The 23701-nt window shown below is 38.4% G+C and overlaps 1 protein-coding gene across 2 annotated transcripts in view; it reads left to right on the top strand.

Moving 5' to 3' along the window:
* Positions 1–23701, top strand: part of Lrriq3 (leucine rich repeats and IQ motif containing 3) — a 75832-nt gene that overhangs the window by 27204 nt on the left and 24927 nt on the right. For both annotated transcript variants that reach the window (XM_045137883.1, XM_004653737.2), the window contains one exon: positions 21991–22120. In XM_045137883.1, coding sequence (XP_044993818.1) covers positions 21991–22120 — 130 coding nt within the window. The remainder of the gene's footprint in view (positions 1–21990; positions 22121–23701) is intronic.

Below are 23701 nucleotides of genomic sequence, written 5' to 3'. Positions count from 1 at the left end.
ACTATTAGAAAAAGGGAGAATAATTGCTACCTGGTCTATGGAGTTGGAGAGGAAAGAGAATCCCCTTGTTAAGGATTGCTGCGTCACACACAGCCTGGCTATGCATTTGACTCACAAACTGCATCACCGCATGAACAGGACATTATGGCTGCTAAGTTGAGGTGAGGGTGTGTGATTTTATACATCTGAAAAATCACATTTTATTGGCATTAGCATTTTACACATAATTTAAATTCAAACAAAGAAGAGAAAGAGAATGATCACTTCCAGTAAAACTGAGAAATTAATTATTGAATCTCCTGCTTATTCACTGATAGCATGTGCTAACACTGAGGCTAGGGATGTGCCTCACTTTGTAGAATGTTTGTCTAGCATATGTGGTATGCCCTGGGTTTAATCTTTAGCACTGAGTATACTGGGGAGGTGGAGGGAGGCAGGAAGGTCAGAAGTTCAAGGTCATCTTTGGATACATGGTGAGTTTAAAGAGAGCCTGGGTTACATGCCATGTAGTATAGAGAGCGGGAAAGGGAGAGAGACAGGGAGGGAGAGAGAATATTGGTAAGATTTAGGAGATATGGAACTATCAGTACATTGTAATATGTAGGGTGTTAAAATGTGCATGCATCTTTTTATCAATGTATTTTATTGTTAAATAAAGTGGGTATGTTTGTAATTGAATATAATTGAATCTTCTGAAATGTTCTCCTACCCTATATGACTTTTAAGAAATAACATTTTGAGTCATATTCTTGTAATGTTTCTGAACAGTCATTTTGTAGTTCTACCAGAAATAAAGTTCATTTAGAATGGGTATTTTATTGAATATTTGCAAGGTCTCCAGCATGGTAGTAAACTGTAAGGCATTAAAATTTAGGATCACAAGGGTTCTATAATGGAACCTGTAGAATGTAGGAAGAAGTCAGAAAACCTGACAGATCGAGCTGATTTTATGAAATATGGAATTGTAGAAAAATTCAGGTCTGATTTAGTCATTCAGTGACATTCATATCATGAGTATTAAAAAGTTGGAGTTTTCCTGCATATTCCATTTTTGGGGGAATTAGCAGCTTTTCATATGAGGAAGAAGTATCTGGCATTTATCAGAAGAATCAAGAAGTAAACACTAGTTCTACCAGAAGCTAGGTTTAATTCAACCGTTTCTTGGGTACGTGAAGAAATAATGTTGGTAGTTTGGAAGGGAGACTATAATTTAATGCACTGATCAGCACATACATGGTACTACCCCACAATTTAATAAACACATGCTTTGTAATTAGAAAGTCCTGTGTTAGTCCTTGGAAGTTAAAAGTTGAGTAAGATGGACATCCTTTACACAAAGGATTTACCTACTATCAAGGGAGGTGTTGTCTACTGGAGATGTCTGAATGAAAGCAGGACAAAGTATGCTAGGGTCCTGACTTTTTGGTGGCTGGGGGTGCCACGTGATGTAGCTGAGAGGTTTCTGTAGTCTTGGTTATGAGCACATTGCACACAATTCTCATTGCCCCACAGTCACAATGCTATGCTAACCAACCCAGCAGGAGCACTATTGCTCAGATTCAAGATGATTCTATGCTACAAATGGTAGTGATTCACCATACACACAAGGTTTTCTGACCTGTATAAGCATAAGCATAAGAGTTAAATTATAGAAAACAAAAACTTTTGCTATTTTCCCCATCATCATTCCTTAGGCTGTTCCATCAACTTAGTATATCTTTGCATTGAATTGTGTTACAATGTTTGATTTTAAAGATTACTATTGGAGTTGCTGACTTGAGTTTCATAGAGAATTTATTGGGTAAATGTTGACTTGGGATTAGGATAAAATGTCCAAAAACTTCTGAAATGGCCACATCCTTCTGCCATTTTGTACTTATGTGAACTGGCATACTCAGTGTTGACATATAAAGTTGACAAACTCTGGAAAACATTCAAAATACTGTGTGTCTTGTAGAAGTAAATATTCAGCCAAGATTTAATTTTTTTAAGTAAGAATGAAATATCCACCCAATTACTCTATTAATTTAGTATAAATTTTAAAATATGGTAAAATTATTGTAAACCAAAGAATTGTTTATAATAAATTTATGTATGAGTTATTGGTGAATGCTTAATTGTATACAAAGTTGGGTCTGATTTAGTAGCCAGTCATTTACATATCATGGGTGAATACTTGCAAAGTCTCTAGCACGGTAGTAAACTGTAAGGCTTTAAAAATTAGAATCATGAGGGTTCTATAATGTAGGAAAAAGTTTATATTCCTGAATACCTGGCATATGTAAAAGTTTCTTTGGCAACAAGGCGTCGTGCATGAAGAAGATCGAGAAGTCCTGATGGAAGGACGCTGTGATGAAAACGAGCCCAGTGGTTACTTTCCTGGAGTGCAAGCACATGAGCAGGCTCCCCACTGGCACAAGGGCCAGTGTGAGTCATCCTGATTGTGGCATCAAACTCTAGCCTGTGCCCCTCCCCTGCGGAGGAGGCTTCTCCAGATCCTGCTGGATGAGCACTCTGGTTGTGTGTCGTTACGTCACTGGTAGTGCATTCTTGGATCTGTAAGAAATAGATCACTCTTTTCTAGAACTTGATGGAGAAATATGAGTGAAACTGGGACTTTGCAACAGTGGCTACCTCTCAGTATCTGGGGACTGTTGGAGCAGGTATAGTTGTGGCTCAGACTTGCCTATGGCGGCCACTGGTACCTATGCTGCAGCAGGCTGAGAGGACTTACTGCCTAGTGAGGCATGCACCAGCCCAAAGCTTCTGTCTGGGTCAAGGCCTTAGTGTTGGCCTCCAAGCCAGATCGCATCTCTCACTGCAGGAACTCAGTCTTTAGGTCTTTAATCTGTGCACGGTGGTTGGCATCTGTGTGTTCCACAGCCCATTAGGGCAAACTGTTGGAGCATCTGTCCTTCGAAGAGTCCTTGTGCTTCTTCAGGCCATGGCTCCATGAGCCACATGGTGGTCAATGTTCAGCGCCACCCATGGTGTTAGCTTTCTGTATTAGGCACTTTCTCATCATTGTACTTAAAAGAAACAACTGAAGGGAGGAAGGGTTGAAAGTGATTGTAGATGTGGCATGGGCTTGTTGATATGTTGACTGCATCATGCCAGCAGTGGGACACCTGCAGTGAGGTGACCTGCCTCTTCAGTGTCTTGTACCCTCCCAGATCAGCACCACCATGATGCCCACAGTCCTCAGAAGTGCAGACCTTTCAACTGTCAGACACTCCCCATCACACTTCTAGGAAACCATTCTCTCAAGAAACAAACCAAAGCTTTATTGCTACGTTTTCTTCTGTCTTCTTTCCTTTGTATGGTTTATACTCATAGATGGGTTTGTTACGTTTAAATATCAATTCATTTTTAGCTAATGTCATGTAGTCGGGGGAAGCAGTTTTGACTAAATTATTTTGTGTGTGGATATCAACTCATCCCACCACCATTTCTTTCCTTCATGAATCAAATTATTTTTGTCTCTTCTTAGAATTCACTTTGTTACATATAAAATTTTGTTCCTGGGCTCTAAGTTCTACTCATTTGATGCATATTTATATCTGCCTAACAATTTTGACAACATGAAAATTTTCTTATTAAAATATGCTACTGAAGAATAGTACTAGTATTTTAAAAATATTCTGTGCAACTGTTTGATTAGGACAGTCTGTTTAAGATATAAACATATTTTCCTATAATCCAAGTATTATTATATTGAAGTTCAAAAGCTGACAAAGCCATTTATATAGGTAAATAGTGTTCCATTTTCTTCTGAAATTTGTTTTGATAGCTTGTGATAGTTGACAAATAGAAAGCATAGTCAATTCCAGAGACAATAGAGAAATGCTTCATCCATAAAAAATACATATTTACCAGGCATGGTGGCACATGCTATTAATCCCAGCACTTGGGAAGCAGAGACGGGAGGATCACCATGAGTTCGAGGCCACCCTGAAACTACATAGTTAATTACAGGTCAGCCTGGACCAGAGTGAGACTCTACCTCAAAAAACAAAAATACATATTTATGTTACTGATGGGACACATTGTATTGTGTGAATATCAAGCCTTTATAGTGTGTGTGTGTGTGTGTGTGTGTGTGTGTGTGTGTGTGTGTGTATTTATGTATGCTTACTCGAGTTTACAGCTAAAAAATTTAATATATATATATATATGTATATATAAACCAAAACTTCCTTTAAATTTCAAATTAGACACATATTTCTGTGCTCTTTCTACTGCCATGCACTATGGGAGAATCAAGAAGAGAATAAACTACATTTTAAATGAGATACTACACTAATGCAGAGGAAGTAGAGACTGAAGTATCCCTGTGATTAGACAACAGTGTATAGTAAACCATTGAATACAGTGAAGACCAAAGAAGGAACAATGAAGAGACAATTTAGGAGAACAAGGAATGGATGGGTAGTGCTACTCACTAAGGAAATTGTATGCACGAAGAAATGGAGGTGATAGTTATGTTTGGAAAATGTGTAAGGGGAGGAAGTTACCCAAATGAAAATAAAATAATAAGACTGCATGTGGAAACAAGTTGCAGAGTACTGCTAATGAAGTCTGATTTTATATGGGAAACAAATGATTTTTTGTCAGTAAATGTTCTCTTTCCCTATACCATATGTATAATTCTCAAATTATTACTAATCAAAATACTTAGAATTAATATGTTTCTTATGCTATTCAATCTATTCCATAGGCAGCAAAATATTCAAACTCTTACTCAGTTGTATTATGATATATGGCAAAGAGAAAAATAACACATCCACTTGCCTAAAATTTTCTAGGTTGTGACACACTCCATTGACACGAAAGCCAAGGGAGACTTTGGGGACTAGATGGTGATGTCTGACCTGGCTCTAGATTCCAGGGCTCTGTGGGTTTAGCGTTCTGCCTCAGCTGCTCTTCTCAGGGTCCACAGCTCGTTATCCTAGGACAAATCACAGGCTAGAGGCTAGAGCGCCATCAGTCTGTCCAACATGCTCTTCCATCTCATTTTACATCCCACGTTGTTTTCTTCAAGTTACTTTTGAAGTACCTACTTCTCCACACTCCGTTACCCAGACATCACTGTGCGTCCTCCCTCACTTCCAGGAAAACACATCACTGTGCATCCTCTATCACTTCCAGGGCAGTGCATCACCGTGCATTCTCCCTAACTTCCAGAGCAGTGCATCACTGTACGTCCTCTATCACTTCCAGGGCAGTGCATCACTGTACGTCCTCTATCACTTCCAGGGCAGTGCATCACTGTGCATCCTCCCTCACTTCCAGGGCAGTGCACCACTGTGCATCCTCCCTAACTTCCAGGTAAGTGCATCACTATATGTCCTCTATCACTTTCAGGTCAGTGCATCACTGTACATCCTCTATCACTTCCAGGGCAGTGCATCACTGTGCACCCTCCATCACTTCCAGAGCAGTGCATCACTGTATGTCCTCCATCACTTCCAGGGCAGTACATCACTCTGCATCCTCCATAACTTCCAGTGAAGTGTATCACTGTGTGTCCTCCATCACTTCCAGGGCATTGCATCACTCTAGATTCTCCATCACTTCCAGGGCAGTGTATCACTGTGTGTCCTCCCTCACATCCAGGAAAGTGCATCACTGTGTCCTCCATCACTTCCAGGGAAGTGTATCACTGTGCATCCTCCTTAACTTCCACGAAAACACATCACTGTGTGTCCTCCATCACCTCCAGGGCAATGAATCACTGTGTGTCCTCCCTCACTTCCAAGACAGTGCATCACTGTACATCCTCTATCACTTCCAGGGCAGTGCATCACTCTACATCCTCCCTAACTTCCAGGGCAGTGCATCACTGTATTTCCTCCATCACTTCCAGGGCAGTGCATTACTGTGTGTCCTTTCTCACTTCCAGGGCAGTGCATCACTGTGTGCTCTCCGTCACTTCCAGGGCAGTGCATCACTGTATGTCCTCCATCATTTCCAGGGCACTGCATCACTCTACATTCTCCATCAATTCCAGGGCAGTGTATCACTGTATGTCCTCCCTCACTTCCAGAAAAGTGCATCACTGTGTGTCCTCCATCATCTCCAGGGCAGTGTATCACTGTGTGTCCTCTCTAACTTACATGAAAATGCATCACTGTGTGTCCTCCCTCACATCCAGGAAAGTGCATCACTGTGTGTCCTCCATCACTTCCAGGGCAGTGTATCACTGTGCATCCTTCCTAACTTCCATGAAAACGCATCACTATGTGTCCTCCATCACTTCCACGGCAGTGCATCACTGTGCATCCTCTCTTACTTTCAGGGCAGTGCATCACTGTGCGTCATCCATCACTTCCAGGGCAGTACATCACTGTGCGTCCTCCCTCACTTCCAGGGCAGTGCATCACTGTGTGTCCTCCCTCACTTCCAGGGCAGTGCATGAATGTGGATCCTTCCCATCACTTCCAGGGCAGTGCTCTGCCCTTTCCTAAAATTACAATAGTCTCCATTCCACAGTGGGTATGATATGCATTTTCTTTTTCTCCTTAAATACTTGCACATTTTTCCTTCCATTGATTTAGGAATGAGTAAATTTTCCTAGATTATACTTCTTAATCTGTTTCCTTTTTCATCACAGGTTGCAACATCAAATAAAAAGAACATAGGTCCTCATGTAATTGAGAGCAAAGATTTGCACTATTTTTCATAAGAGTCTTCTTTAGTAATAGGATTAATAATTTTATGTAATTTAACTGCAATATTGTGCTTACTTATCCCATTCATGTCTCCTTTAAATTTATTAAAGCCTTATCTCCTTCCAAAGCAGCCATTTTATGTGAATGTCTTTATGATTATGAGCCTTTTATGAGATTACATTTTATTTGTTTTTTCCCAACCTTTACCTAGCAGAGTGATGCATGCATAAGAGATACAAAGTAAATCTTGTTTTAAATACTTCTTGTTACATTTAAAATCAGTATAATCCAAACTATATTTATATTATCTTGGTATAGAACTCATAACTCAGGCTTATATTAGTACATTTTCTGACACTATGAGCACAGCATTCTACTATGAAAGCAACATCTAATGATGAGTTCTTATCATTGACATATTGAAATAAGCAGGATAAGTGAGGGGCATTGTTAAAAAAGAGATCAAAATATGATTCAAGTAAAAAATTAGACATAGTATTATAAAATATGTAAATAAAGCCAGTATTTCTTCTTGTGATCTTGGAACTTAGGACATACTTTAAAGATAGAGAAGGTGATAGAATTACTACATAGTATGGCCAAAGTAGAAGCCATTATTCTAGAAATGCTAGACAGAAGATATGAAGGGACTGAGCATAGACTGTATATTTGAATCCAGGGTAATATATCTTGCAGAATGACTAGATAATTCACAAATATTTTGGTGTATAAGCTTGAACTTTTATATGGTGTCCCTCTGTACTTCTGTTAGAAGTGAGAAACTTGGTATCACAGCCAATTATTTGACTCAATATGGCACCATTTTCCAAGCAAAATATGTCATATTGGTATGTTTCTGACAGTACCAGTGGAGATACACCATTATGGATTTGTGGTTAATCTTCACTTACAAAATAATTACATGGCCTTTATATTAGAAACATGTACATATTCTCAGTAATTATGTATAAAACATGTACATGCTTGTTTCACTTGGAAAACAATAGTAGACAGTAGAAATCAAGGAAATAATTTAAAAGCATGCCTTACTTTTGTGATGTTACTTTTGATCTTATGAAAAGATTAAAATCACATTTTATATTTCTGGCTAACACTTAGAGCCTTACTAGATGGAACTTATGACCTGCTGAATGCAAATCTCAATCTTAGTTCCTTGAGGCACAATAGAATGTTTGTATACTGTCATTACTTAATGGTACATCTGAAGAGGCCAAGTGTAATCCCTCTTCTTTAAACTTTATTACTATATTTTTCTTTAGGATAAAACAAAATTATGGGTCAATTTTCACTGAAGTGGGCTGGCTGTGTGCATTCACCTTTCGTCACTTCTAAAGGATGTGTTTACCTCATCCCAGAACAGCGGGATGAAAGCCTGTCTCTCATTGGACACTAGGGCTATCGGCTGAACTCAAAGATAAATGCAAAGTTGAAAAGAGAATACACCTAGTATTGCATCCAAGGTAGTATATTTTTACAAATTGAAGCTGGCATAAAATACTCATGAAATTATTCACCTCTTCATTCAAAGAAGCTGAAACTACCATTTTTTCAATAGAATGCAATGTACTATCATAACCATACTGCATTGAAAACCTCAAAGTGTCCATCCTAGCCTAATAAAAAGATATAAAACTCAATAAAATGACCCTTCTTTACCACTCCTTTGAATGAGCTTTTATTTGTTTAAGGAAAAAGAGAGCTGCCATTTACTTGCATTTCAGTATTGGACAAAACCTTCAGTGACAAAATTGTTGTTTCCTTACTCATCTGCCTGCCAACCTTGTGGAACTTAAACACATTTAGGCAGTATGTCTTTGAAGAAGTATATTAAGAATCAGATCTCCCTTCTGCTTTGTTGTTTACTTAGGTGGATTTCATGATGCTATATGTATGTGTGGGCTTGAGGAGAACATTCAGCCAACAACAGGAAGCCCCAAGAAACTAATGACAAGGAATCGGTGTTTATCCCTGTTAAGTTTCTGATTTTTGAAATGCATGTATGTAGCTCAGGTGTATGTGAGCATGTGGAGGTCAGAACACTATATAGTATGTATGTCTGTGGCTCAGGTGTGTGTGTGTGTCTGTGGAAGTGAGAGCACTATAGTATTCACAAGTGTCTAGATGCATGTTCACATGTGTGTGGCTCAGGTGTGTGTGTAAAGGTGGAGGTCATAGCACTATAGTATGTATGTGTGGGGGAACATGTTCACATGTGTGTGCCTGAGGTGTGTGTGCATGTGTAGGTCAGAGCACTATAGTATGCACATGTGTGTGAATACATGTTCACATGTGTGTGACTTCGGTATGGGTGTACATGTGGAGGTCAGAGCACTATATTGTGCATAAGTGTGTAGCTGCACGTATGCAACTCAGGTGTGTGTGCATGTGGAGGTCAGAGCACTGTAGTGTACACAAGTGTGTAGATGCATGTGTGTGACTCGGGTGTGTGTGTGTGATGAGGTGAGAGCACTATAGTGTGCACAAGTGTGTAGCTGCATGTGTGTGACTCGGGTGTGTGTGTGATGTGGAGGTGAGAGCACTGTAGTGTGCACAAGTGTGTAGCTACATGTGTGTGACTCGGGTGTGTGTGTACATGTGGAGATCAGAGCACTGTAGTATGCAAAAGTGTGTAGCTGCATGTGTGTGACTCGGGTGTGTGTGTGATGTGGAGGTGAGAGCACTGTAGTGTGCACAAGTATGTAGCTACATGTGTGTGACTCGGGTGTGTGTGTACATGTGGAGATCAGAGCACTGTAGTGTGCACAAGTGTGTAGCTGCATGTGTGTGACTCGGGTGTGTGTGTGATGTGGAGGTGAGAGCACTGTAGTGTGCACAAGTGTGTAGCTACATGTGTGTGACTTCGGGTGTGTGTGTGATGTGGAGGTGAGAGCACTGTAGTGTGCACAAGTGTGTAGCTACATGTGTGTGACTCGGGTGTGTGTGTGATGTGGAGGTGAGAGCACTGTAGTGTGCACAAGTGTGTAGCTGCATGTGTGTGACTCGGGTGTGTGTGTGATGTGGAGGTGAGAGCACTGTAGTGTGCACACGTGTGTAGCTGCATGTGTGTGACGGGTGTGTGTGTGATGTGGAGGTGAGAGCACTGTAGTGTGCACAAGTGTGTAGCTACATGTGTGTGACTCGGGTGTGTGTGAGATGTGGAGGTGAGAGCACTGTAGTGTGCACAAGTGTGTAGACGCATGTGTGTGGACTCGGGTGTGTGTGTACATGTGGAGGACAAAGCACTGTGGCAGTTGCCTTACTTGGTATCTCTCCACTTTACTTTTGGGGGCAGGTTGCTCGTGTACCTGGAGTCCATTGATTTGGCTAGACTAGCTAGCCCGAAAGCCTGCCCCAAGGACTCTCCTTCCTACACCTCCCCAGTGCTGTGATTACTGGCACACACTGTTGTCTTTGGCTTTTCTATGGGTCTTGGGGATCTCAACTGAGGCTGAGCTCCTTAAAGGGCAAGCAGTTCACAACTGTACCAATCTTCAGCCCCAGATTTTCTACTGACATATTTTGCACATTTGTGTTGTACATTATTAATCTGTTCTGACACTTGTCTGACTAAAACTTAGTACTCATTGCTCACCATGTCCCTATAGCTGACAAGAGCCCCCATCTGTGGTGATCCTTCATGAGATCAAGGTTAGATTCCACATATGAATGAGATCATTTACTGCTGTGCTTCTGGGATGGGCTTATTTAAAATAATTATCTCCAGTTCCATATTTGTCACAAATGATGATATTTCATTAACTTTTAAACATTTTTATTGACAGCTTCTATAAATATGAACAATATATCATGATCATAATCCCCTCCTACCCCTAACCCTTTTTCCTCTCTATTAGAATCTTTCCAACTAGTCTCTCTTTCATTTTGATGTCATTTCTCCCTATGATTTTGTAGGTATTATCATGTATATTAAGACTGTTTTGCGCCTATAAGACAGCATTATAAGCACTCTTCCCCTTCTTTGGCTCTTACATTCTTTCTAATCCTCGACGGGGGGAAGGTCTTTCATTATTATTATTTTTTTAATGTAGAATAGTGTTCCATTGTGCATATGCACCACATTTTTAATCTACTCACAAACTGACATATACTGATGATATAGTGCCTGGAATCCTGAATAATTCTTGCAATCCCAGCCCTCACTCAGGAGGCTGACACAAAAGGTCATGAGTCATAACCAGTGTGGGCTACATAGTTTCTCTCTAAAACAAAGCCAAGCAAAAGAAGTGCTCCAGTTGGGAGGAGTAACCAAGGTGTGGATCAGAAGCTTTCAGAATGCTGTGTTAGTCCTATTTTTGCTATTTTGAGGAACCTCTTTATTATTTTCCATAGTGGCTGAACTGGCTTACCTTCCCATCAACATTGTGTAAGTGACCCCTTCACTATGCATGCATGCCAGCCCTTGTTATTTGTAGTCTTTTATGAAATAGATATTTTATTGGGGTGGGGTATTATTTTATTATGGTTTTCATTTGCATTTGTCTGAACACTAGTCAAATTTATTACCGGAACTCATGTTTACATGTCATATATATTTTTTTAATTACAGGCATACTAAGTATGGATACATCATGTCTTGGCACCATCCTTTCCCTTGTCCCTGACCCCATTCTCTTGGGAGCACTCTTCAGTGGGGTTGCAGGTTTTCCCCATGGAATTGTGGGTTATGCATTGTGGGAACAGCAGTCAGTTATTGGGTTCAGGCAGTGCCCCTGGGCATGATGTCCCAAGACAGACAAAAAAAAAAAAAAGGATAGAAAATGGTATTTCAAGCGAATGAAAATAAGAAACAAGCAGGTATTTCTATATTAATATCTGATAAAATAGAGTTCAAACCAAAAGTAATCAAAAAGGACAATAAAAGGCCACTTCTTACTCATCAAGGGAGTGATCCAGTAAGAGGAATTAACAATCATCTGTCAATGTGCACCAAATACAGGTGAACCACAGTTTATAAAACAAAACTTACTACATAACAGAGCAGAAATAAGCACCAATACCAGCATAGATGAGGACTTCAATACCCCACTCTCATTGATAGATCATGCAAACAGGAAAGTAAGAGAACTCAACAATACATAGATTAACTAACCCTAAGAGACATCTACAGAACATTCTACCTGAAATCTATAGAATATACATTCTTCTTAGTAGACCCTTTTCCAAAATAGATTATATATTAGGCCATAAAGCCTGCCTCCATAAATTCAGGAAAATTGACAGAACTCCCTACATAATGTCAGATCACAATGCTGTAAATCTACAAATTAATAACACGAGACACTTCAGGAATTCCACCAGGTCTTAGAGACTGAACAACACACTTCTAAGCAATAAATGTGTAGTAGAAGAAATCAAAAAGGAAATTGAAAAATGTCTAGAATTGAATGACAATGAGAATAGTACTTACCAATTCTTAGTAGACACAATGAAGGCAGTTCTAAGAGGAAAATTCATAGCAAAATGCCTTCCAAACAAAGACAGAGCGATCCCAATTTAATAACATAACCATCCACCTAAAGGCATTGGAAAAACAAGAAGAATCCAACCCAAAGAGCTCCATACTGAAAGAAATATTCAAGATTAGAGCAGAAATTAATGAATTGGAAACTGAGCTCTAAGAAAGCAATTAAGAAAATTGATGAAACGAAGAGCTAGTTCTTTGAAAAAAAAAAAAAAAGATTGATTAGCCCCTGGCCAATTTAATGAAGCAAAAAAAAAAAAAAAATGAGATGCTTCAAATTAACAAAATTAGAAATGAAAAAGGATAGGTCACAATAGACATAAATGAAATTGGAAAAATTATCATGATATACATGCCAATATATGTCATCTTTTAAGAAACATCTATTGATCTATTGACCATATTGTCTATTTGTTTTATCTTCTGAGAGTTTTTAATGCATTCTTCGTGATGTACTCTCCTTCCAGTCTTTATTGTCTAATTTGCTATATAAAATTACTGATTTAGTATAGTTCCATTCGTCTCTGTTTTTGTTTCCTGTGCTTTGGGGTCCTTTGCCAAAAAATCTTTTTTCCCAATCCAGTGTTGTAAATTATTCTCCCTTCCATTTCTGCAGTATTATCATGTTATCATATGTTAATATTTAATTCTTTAATCTATCCTGAGATGTTTTTGGAAATGGGGACATCTGAAAGTCTAATTTTATTCTTCAGCACGTGAGCATCCCATTTTTCTAGCACTATTTACTATAAACCCTGTGCTTTCTCCAGTATGTGTTCTTAGCACCTTCATCAAAAAGCTGTTGCCTTCAGATACAAGGGTTCACTCCTACCTCTCCACTGGGTGTTATTGCTGTATGTATCTACTTTTGTAGCAATGCCCTGTTATTTTGAGACATGCAACTTTCTACTACATTTTGAAGTGATGATCGCTTCATTCCTTTTGATTACTCATGGGTTTTGATTTTTGTGCTTCTATGTAAATTTGATGATGTTTTACACTTCTTGGAAGATTCATTGGTATTTTGATACATCATGAATTAAATCTGTGGATTAGACTACTTTGTGTAGATATTTACAGCCATTGAGTATGAGAGACTTTCATTATTGCACATATGTCTTCTGTGTCTTTTAGCAATGCCTTATGATATCACTCTAGTGACTTGTTATCTCTTTGGTCAGTTTTATTCATAGCTGACTCCTTTGTAGCATTTTAATTGGGATTTCTTTCTTCACTGCTCCTTTATATACTTTGGCATATAGTATTGCTACTGATTTTTATAATGAGATTTTGTATTTTCTACTTTTACTGGCTTTATTTATGAGTCCTTATAGTTTTTGACAATAGTTAGGAACACACACACACACATATTTTATATATATATATATATATATATATATATATATATATATATATACACACACAAGTATTCATGTCTGCCACAGTAACATTTATTTTTCTCATGATTTCTACTACAATGTTAAGTGAAAGTGGTATCCTTGCCATATTCCAGACTTAGAGAGAAATCTTACCAACTTCCCATTCTGTATAGTTTTAGCTCCTATACTTGGCCTTTATTACATTGAGGTAGAATTTACTGCATATAATTTGTTCATACTATTTTTGCCATGAAGTATGAAAAATTTTATCAAATGTTTTTCTGCTTTTTATGAGATCCTGTATTTTTTGTCAGTTACTCTGTGAATGTGGGATATCCTGCTCATTGCTTGACATATGCTGAATGGTCATTGTAACCTTGAAAACATCTTTGTGATGTACTATTAGATTTTACTCTTTGCTAATGTTTTTCAAGGTTTTGCATAGGTAGTAATTACAAATGTTGTTGTGTCCTTTGCTGCTTTGTTGTCCCCTTCTGAGTAATACTGGCATTCCATAAGGTGTAAGAATTATGTTTTGATTTATATTTTGAAACATGTACAGAAGAACTGGTATTATTTCTTCAAATACTTGGTAGAATTCAGAGCAAACCCATCTGGCCCTGGTCTTCCCATTGATGAGACATATTTCACTACTGATTGAATCTTTTAAAATGCTGTTGGTCTGTTCAGATTTTCTAATTTTTCACAATTCAGTCTTATTGATGTGTGTATATGTAGGAACTTGTCCATTTCTTCCAAATGATTAGGTTTGTTTCTGTGCAATGGTTCTTAAAGGTCTCTAACGAAAACTTGTATTTTTGTTGTGTCAGCTGTGCTCTCTCCCTCCCCATCTCTAGTCCTTTTCCTCTTCGTGATCTTCTGCTTAGTCGAGGTAAGCACATGTTTGTTCTGAGCATCTTCTCTTTTGCTTTATCGTCTGTATTACTTTTTACAGGTGAGGCAGGAAATTGCTTCCTTCCTTCCATTTTCAGTGTATCTTTTCAGATGTCTTTCTGTATACCATATCCCCTGTGTTTAGCTAGGTTATCTTTGTGAATTATCTTCATTGTGTGCTAAGAGTATTATCCCTTATAGTGCTCTTTAAACTTAAGTATGATTGAAATTAAATGTAAGGTAATAGCAGTTTTTCAACTAGTGGTTAAATCTGCCATTTATTTAAAAAATAAATTATCTTTAAAAAATCATTCTCCATAAAACTATTTAAAGCCCTGACACCTTCTCTGTCTTTTCTCTTTTATCTTAGTAACTACTGCTTATTCTAAATAGTAGGTTCTAAATGCCAAAATGCAGTTTACACCCTTTTAGGACAACCCAATGTACTTACAATACACAGGTCATCATACAAGGATTACTATATGTAGATCACCATACACACATCACCATAAAAGGATCATCACATATAGATCACCATACACAGATCACCATTCAAGGATCACCGTATGTAGATCACCATACATAAATTACTGTGTTTTTACTTCCCTTATGTTAAAAAACATGTTACTAATTTGGTGAAAAAAAAATTAAATGGGTCCAATCAATGGAGCCAACAATTCTAATCCAAACAAATAAGAGAAACTGTTTTAATGGCATGAGTATCAGCTGGGAAACACCAGGTCTGCATGAACAAGACAGGACCATAACACCTCTTGGCTAGAGGCAGCAAAGAGAAAACAAAATAGAGAGAAAAAAAATTGGCACACCAGGGCCTTAGCCACGGTAAACAAACTGCAGACACATGTGCCACCTTATGTATCTGGCTTATGTGGGTTCTGGGGATTCGAACCTGGGTCCTTAGGCTTCACAGCCAAGCACCTTAATCACTAAGCCATCTCTCCAGCCCATAATTAGGATTATAAAAAATGTTTCTGGGTTGATCCTTGGAGCAGAATTTTTTAATTCACAGGATAGAACAATGATAGAGTAAATGCTTGTCATAGAGTCGTGTTGATGGTACATGAAGAATCACAGTGGTTCTTTGTTAACAGACTTTTCTTGTTTAAAACAAAATGGTATAATGTCCTTGAAAATAAAAGGTTCTGCTCTTCTTGAGGAAAAGTGAAAACAACATCACAATCTTAAGGAACACTGACTCATATGTTAGAAAGCAAATGTGAAGGGTTTGAAACATGTTATGAATTTGAGATAGAAGAGTTTAGCATAAGATGCCTAATACTGAGTTGGGAACAAAGACAGTGAGAGTGTTACCATTGTCATCCACTCCTCTCATTAAACACACACACACACACACACACACACACACACGCACTATCATGTATCTTTTAACATATGGATATGCATGTAGTTTGTCAATTATGAAGTCCAATTGTTCCTCAGTTAATAAATCAATTTTCAGTAATTTCTTGTACTTTTTTCTTTTGATCGCATAAGATTTATGTATTAATGGTGTTATTGGAGACTAGTTTCATGGGCTATACAGATGTCTTTTTCATTTCTATCCTTTTTCATTGTAAAATTATTTTTTCATGTATGTGGGTATGGTGTAGTTTAAATTTTTTGTGTGTATGGTATGCACGTGTGTGTGTGTGTGTGTGTGTATGTATGTGTGTGAGTATATGTGCGCCTTGTGTACAACATTCATGCAGAAGTCAGAAGAAGACATCCCAACACTTTTTCACCTTAATTCCTAGAGGCAGAGTCTCATTGAAAATGGAGGTCCCTGTGTGTCACTTACACTGACGGGCCAGAAAGTCGAGCGGTTTTCCTGCCTTTCCTCTCCTCAGCGCTGGTGGCACAGGCATGGTGGCCATGCCCAGCCTTTGCTTTTGTGGGGCCTCCGGATCAAACTCAGGGCCTTTTGCTTGTGCAGCAAGCTCTCTTACTTGCTGAGCCATTTCCCTAACCCTCTATAACCATTCTGAGCCATGAAAGAAGAGCTCTTTGATTTTCTTTTTTTGTTTTTGGCTTATTATGCTATATAACCAACATAAGTACAGATCTATGTCTGACTAAAGATATAATTATTCCTGCCAGATGGCCATGTTTATCCTCTTGTATGGGTGTGAGGAATTCAGAAATTGGTAAGGGGAAGTGGTTCTAGAAATACAATGCTTTAAGTTGATGTCCATGAGAAAGAACCTTGGTTAGAAGGGAGTGTGACCTTTGTGAAGTGTAGCTGGTTGAAAAGTGCTTGGTAACTCAAAGGCGTGAAACACTTCAGGGATAAATGAAAACAGTAGTTGTGTGTCCTGTACAATGTTATAAAGTTATGCGTGGTTATTTGGTTTTCTCCAGGGCTGGTGCTCAGTTTTATATCACGTGAAAGGATAATTTCAAAGCTCCACTCACTCCTTATGCATTTGTATTTGGTACTATGCATGCAGTACTTAACACATGAAATTATTATGTGCATTGGAAACCCAGAGATATTCACAGCTCTAAGAAAATAATTCTTTTATTCACTTATAAATAAAAAATGAAATTATTAAATTTTCAGGCATATGGCTGTAATTGGAAATTATTACACCATTTGTGAAAATAACACAGGCCCAGAAAGACAAGCACCACATATTCTCTTATATACAGATCATAGCTTTTAATTTTTAGGTTTGCATGTTTAGATTGGTGGGAGTGCCAGTAGAGGGTCAAAGGCTAGAAGAAGGTGATGGGAGGAAGAGGCATTTTTTTGTGGGGGCATAATAGAACATGTGAATGAAAGTGGAGGAGGGTGGTGGGAGGGAAAAGCTTAAACAAGGCTGGTAGTGAGAGAGAGGAGAGAAGGTATAGGGATGGTTAACTGAAATCTAAGGATGTATGAAAAAGCTGTTTGGAAACCTAATACTTTTTCAGCTAGTTAACATGTAAGTCAACCAAGAAGTTTGAATAAAGGCAACCTACATGTGTGAATAAATCTGTTACAAGAAGGTGTAGTTGAGTAATTAAAAATCTCATTGCTAGGGCTGGAGAGATGGCTTAGTGGTTAAGCGCTTGCCTGTGAAGCCTAAGGACCCTGGTTCGAGGCTCGATTCCCCAGGACCCACGTTAGCCAGATGCACAAGGGGGCGCACGTGTCTGGAGTTCGTTTGCAGGGGCTGGAAGCCCTGGCGCGCCCATTCTCTCCCTCTTCCTCTGTCTTTCTCTCTGTGTCTGTCGGTCTCAAATAAATAAATAAAAAATGAACAAAAAAAAATTTTTTAAATCTCATTGCTAGAGGCAAGCTGCTTCTCAATGAGTTGTCAGTCATAGAGGCTACTGCATAGGTTGCTGACAGTGCTCTTGGTTGCTCATCGAAACCAGATGGGAAGTCACTACACACTTTGGTTATAGGACACCGAGAAATCAAGCTGTAACTAACCTGGAAGTATCTTACTGTTGGTTGGCTTCCATAGTGTTGAAAGGTGCTATGTAGATTGTTGGGAGATAAAAGCAATTAACAGTTTACCCAGTTGTAGACACTGCTCCACAACTGACTTGTCAGGTGAGCTATGCCCATAGATGCAGTATTAACAAGACTGTTGTGGTGGTAACCAACCACATTCTGGCTGTATATGAGGTCTGCTTCACAAGAAGGGATTCATGCCTATTATTGTAAACCTGTCAATATCTTGAATCTGAGGAGGTCATAGGCCCTAGAGGTGTAACCAACTACTATTCTTATACTAAATGGATAAGTTGTCAAACTGCCTCCTAAATATTTCTGTTGAAATCTATCATTAGTGATGCTCTCAGCCTTGATCAAAGATGCTCCCTTTTACAGTGGCAGAGTTTAATGCAGGGACACAGGCTGTTAAATTTCCAAGAATAAGCAATTAACATGTGTTCAGTTCTAAATGGAGCACCTATACCACCCCCTCCAGGGTTCTGCAATATTGAAGAAGAGGGGTAGAAAGGAGGTAAGAGACAAAGGATGGGAAGCAGGGCTTGGAATGATACCTTCTGGACATAAAACAGCTGCTACACTCATGAACTCACAACAGCTGTGGTATCTTTCAAAAGAAATAGCTGGTCAGCATTCCATCACATCTGGTGGAGAGATTTAAAAGACATCACTCTGTCAAAAGGATCTATCTGTAGCTAATGGTTGCCAGGGAAGATGGAGACATTTTCTTTGGTGGTATAGCCACGAACCCACATTTACCCACCCCACTCCCACCGATGCTTATGCAAGCATCCCTAATTTAATCCAGTGTGTCACCAGGAAAGCAAAGCCATAAAAAGTAGCAAAAGTATAAGTTGGGAAGTGTCAGGCACTGCCAGGCACAGGCTGGAGCCTTCAGGAGACAGGTCTGAGCTTCCAGGTAAAGCTAAGGACGCCCAGGCTACAGGTGGCCACTCCCTCTCCAAGCCCAGCACACCTGAACTTAGGCTTGCCCCTGTGACCTGTGGCCAATTGCCTAGGAAACTCCTTATATTGTATCAGCCAGCAACCTTTGCACAGCCCATCCCCCTGTACCCTAAACCTTCCCTTTCCCATTGACTATGTGCTGGAATATATGTCCCCATAGGCTAATTTGGCATCAGCAATCAACCTTGTACATCCAATCCCCTTAGGACCCTCAACTTCTTATAAACCCATTTCCCTATTGATTAAACCGAGCTGTTCAGAGTCTGTTTCCTGAAAGTGAATCTTTTGTCATTATGTTCACCACCACCGTTGCCTGGGTGCCTTTGGGGAAACCGTGGCTGGTCCCGGAGGACCCAGTGACCCACAGATTCAAGAAGAGACTTACTGGGAATGAGAAGTGGGTGACAGAGGATAATCATGGGTAATATGCTGAAAATACATTATGTACATGCATGAAAGTGTCAATCATAAAATTAAAAAAAAAAACACTTCCTCTTTGTGGACTAATTTCTAGATGAAAAGGTTGGAGACCAAGAAAACAAGCAAAATGATGATAAGTGTTATAATGTAAGTGGGATGTTGAGAATAATATCGGAGGAAGACAATCTCTTATAAGTATGTTCCAAAAGATTCTACTGAGGAAATGTTTACAGTTAACACTTGAGGGATAAGAAGAAAGCCATGCTCAGCACTGGGAGAAGAGGGTCACCTGCAAAGGGAAGAGTTTGTTGGAGTCACTGAGAGACATAAATAACACACACACACACACACACACACACACACTCAAAGGACTGACTGACTGAAATCCATTGTAGAGGTGTACAGTGAAGCAGGTTGAGTTGATGAGATATGGTTGGTGATATGGTCAGGGACGCATGATTTTTCTGAATTTTTGTTGTTTATGGTAACATTGTAGCACATCAAACAGCTGCCAGAGCATTTAAAACAGCAATTTAGTGTGATCTGATGTACATGATGACCAGTCTAAGTGTATCTTGTCAATGCCAATAGAGATATGACATAAACAAATAATTCTAACTATAGACTAGAGAAGGACAGGGAAATGGAGAGAAGGTAACACATTTGCAATTTATTTTAAAGGCAAAATTATCAAGATATTCCAATGGTTTTCATGCAAAATTAAAAAAGGGGGGGGGGTCAGAAAACAAATTCTTACATTTCTGTTTGAACAAGATGAATAAAATGGATGTTGGAGAATGTGTTGGATAAGTCATTCTCTGTTAGCTTTTCTCTTCTCTGTAAATAAACATGGTTTGCTTACAAAGGCATTCTTTCACAGTGATTCAGTAGGTAGACTGCTACTTTTTCATGTTCCAGGTCATCTTTAATCATGTGAAATATGTTTGCATGAACTAATATAGTACTTCCACTCTGGTTCTGAACAGAAGACAGTATGGTCAGACTGTTTTTCCTATTCTAGGTGAAATGTTCACACAGCTTAGGTTTATGTCAAATGATGAATTTCTATCTAGTATAAATGAGTTCATGCAAATCATGTGGTCAGGTGATTTAATGTATTTAAAGCTAATTATTTTAATAATATTTATACTACATTAACTATGTTCTATTACCAACTTATATATTGAATGGCCATGTTTAACATTTTAATAATATTCATATCTAATATTTTCCTTCCTGTCACACTTGCTTTTATTTAACTTCCTGTACTTGCCTGATTGCTTCAGTATGTTGACATTAATGTGGATTTCTTGTGTTAAAGTGGTTTTGTTCTTTCACCTTTTCATTAGAAAAATGTGACGCCCATGTCCTTTATATTTTGATTCACATAATATATGTGGATATTTTTCAGTATGGGAACACATCTATTTATCATAGCATTAAAGACATCCTGTCAGGACAACACCATTTTGTTAATATTTATTCTTTTCCACGTAATCTCAGTCTCTTGTTATCTACCTAATTGTATTGACATTTCCTAAATAATGAAAAACATTATCAAACATATTGGTGAATAGAAGTGTATCACAGCCTGAGTAACTGAAAATGAATTAACGTTGACCCTTTTCAAATGAAATTGTTTCTGATTTAGTTTATTGCCAGGGTATAATTGTCATTGTTAAGAACTGTCAAATATCCTTAAAATATCATAGATTTTTGAGGACCAGTACTAGGTATCAGGTGCTATAGATAATATCATATACTCCCTGCTAAAGCTCTGATTTTCTCTCTGTAGCAGATATTATTGTATATCAGTTATTTATTTTTAAAATTATTTTTCCCTGATTTCAGTCTGCCCATTTTCTTCAAGCATCCACCTCTCACCAGCAACAATACTACATTTATGATGGCTCCTTTGAATGTACAGGTGGCCAGCGAAATTTATAAATCATTAGAAAAACCTCTGGCAAACTCCTGAATATACATGCCATGTATTTATTTATGAATTCCCCTTGCTTCATCTTTCTGAAAGAAAAGGAGACATGGTGCTTGGAGCTCCAGGATCCATCTTGATCATGAGAAAATGTTTAGGATAATACCATGTGGGTGCCTGGAGAGGGAAGAGTGGCAGACACAGTGGAAAATGATGAGGGGATTTGAAGGAGCCTGGGCCCCCCCGTGGCCTGCTCATAGATCTGCCAGTCCTGGGTGGCCTGTAAGGAGAAGACACACATGAGCAGTGCACAGACATCTCAAGTCTGGCACGGCTGTACAGTCTGCCCACACATTTGTACTTGTAGATATTCTGCCCTCGTCCCTCCTCCCTTTGTTCCCCTCTATGGTACTTGCCTTTAGTGTTCTGTGGATTAATTCTGTTTCCATCTCTTCCTTTTTCTGACTCTTACTTCAGGGTTTCTCATGAATTTATCTGTGTATTCCTCAGGTACCTCCTGGAAGGTTTGTTCTTCCATCCTTTTACAGAAGTGTCCATGGGTGTCATTAGCTGTTACCACAAGGAAGCGTTGTCAGAAACCTGTTCAGTGGAGATCTTCTCATTTTCTCTTCACTTTATTGACCTTGCAGATTTTGTTGTTTTTAAATTAAAATCAATCATGGTTTTGTACAGTGGCTTGGGACGCTTTCTGAGAACTCCAAAGCACAAGAAATTATCAATACTTTATCTTATCTCCATAGACCAGATATCCTCCTGTTGAACTGAAGTATTCTAGTGAGGGCATAAAACATGGTTTCTGTCTCCCATATGAACTCAAAATGAAAAACATGGATGAAAAATTAAAAGCATCAAGGCATCCCATTCAAAAAGGTTAGTGAAAGAACTTTAAAAATTATGTCAAAAGAGCATGTTTTGATGAAGAATAAGCAAAATAATTATAAATTGGGCTGATTTAAAGTGTAAGTCCATAAAACATATTTTGAGATTTTTAAGTAGTCTGTCAATACTCAATAGTTTGTAAACATATGTATATATCAAGAAGGTTGTTTTACAAATGTCAAGAGCCTAGATGTGAGTGAAAGTTGTGAATTAAGAAGAACTGGTGCTGGCGAAACTCATCGTAATCTGATGGTGTTGGCCAGAGTTGCACATGTAAGTGGAGACTCTTCTCACTTGTTGGTTCTGTCAGCATTTTCCTTCCTCCAGAATCCTCCAGATTCCTCCAGAATCACACTAATTTTGAATTATTTAAATTAAAAGTGGTATCAAATTTCTTTCCACTTTGAATATAATTGTTTTTGTTTTATAGATACATATTATTTCATCTTAATAAAAATTTCCTTATCAATGTGCTTATCTGTCTTTTCTATATACTATTCAAAATATAATTTATTTATTGCTAATTTGCAAAGAGAGAGGGGATATATGGGCATGTTAGTGTCCTTTGTCACTGCAAATGAATTTCAGATTCATGTGCCACTTTGTGAATCTGTGTTTATATGGGTACTAGGAATTGAACTTGGGCTTTGCAAGTAAACACCGTTAGCCATTGAGCCAATTGAATTCAATTCCTCTCGTTAGCTTTCTAATAAAAGTATGCTCTGAAAGGTAATTTTCCCTCTTCTATCAGAAGAAACGTAGGATAATGTTTGTAAAATCATTTTGTTTTGTAAAATCAGTATTATTCTCAAAAAATTCTCTCAATCCTTACATAACCACATATTACTCTTTTATCACATGGTAGTGTCCTTATCCTTGCTGGTTTTCCTCATATTTGTGTATGAATGTGTCTACCTCTACCAGATCCTCATTGTCAGCCATCTTTATCCTATACTTTCCTCAGAGCTCCATGTGTTTCACTGTTTCCTAAAGTTCCACATCTTTTATTTGCATGCTATCTTTTTTACATTGAGAACTTTATTGCATGAACATATAGCCTCATGGTCATATTCCCATTGGATTATACTCTCATGTTCCTTCCCTCCCATTCTAGTTCACTGAGGGCTCCCCTCAGTGGGGTTATCAGTGTTCACTGTGGGTCATGAATATATCAGTGAGTCTGTGAATCTCCTCCAGGGAGATGGTGTATATAAGAAGACTGGAAACTTGTCAAAACAGAAAATGAGAGGCTGCTGAGAGCTCAACACTATAGGGAACTTATAAAATGCCTTCCAAGGTTTAGGGAACATTATGAAAGAGAGGCAGAAAGAATGTAAGATGGAAATATTATTCTGAGGTATTTTATTTTTATACAACTGAAACTCATAGGTCATAACCCAAACTGGAATGAAAAGAAAAATACTAATCCCCTCATCCAAACAACTACATTTTTTTCTGAAAAAAGCAGCTTAATATAAATAATTTAAAATCACTTCTCTGTTACTGAATTTTATATTTCCAAGTAGAAGGCTAAGATTTTTTTCAAATTCAAATTTTTCATATTTCTATTGT

The sequence above is a fragment of the Jaculus jaculus genome, chromosome 19 (assembly GCF_020740685.1).
Source record: "Jaculus jaculus isolate mJacJac1 chromosome 19, mJacJac1.mat.Y.cur, whole genome shotgun sequence".
Classification (NCBI taxonomy): Eukaryota; Metazoa; Chordata; class Mammalia; order Rodentia; family Dipodidae; genus Jaculus; species Jaculus jaculus.
This window is presented reverse-complemented; position numbering and strand designations above follow the sequence as displayed.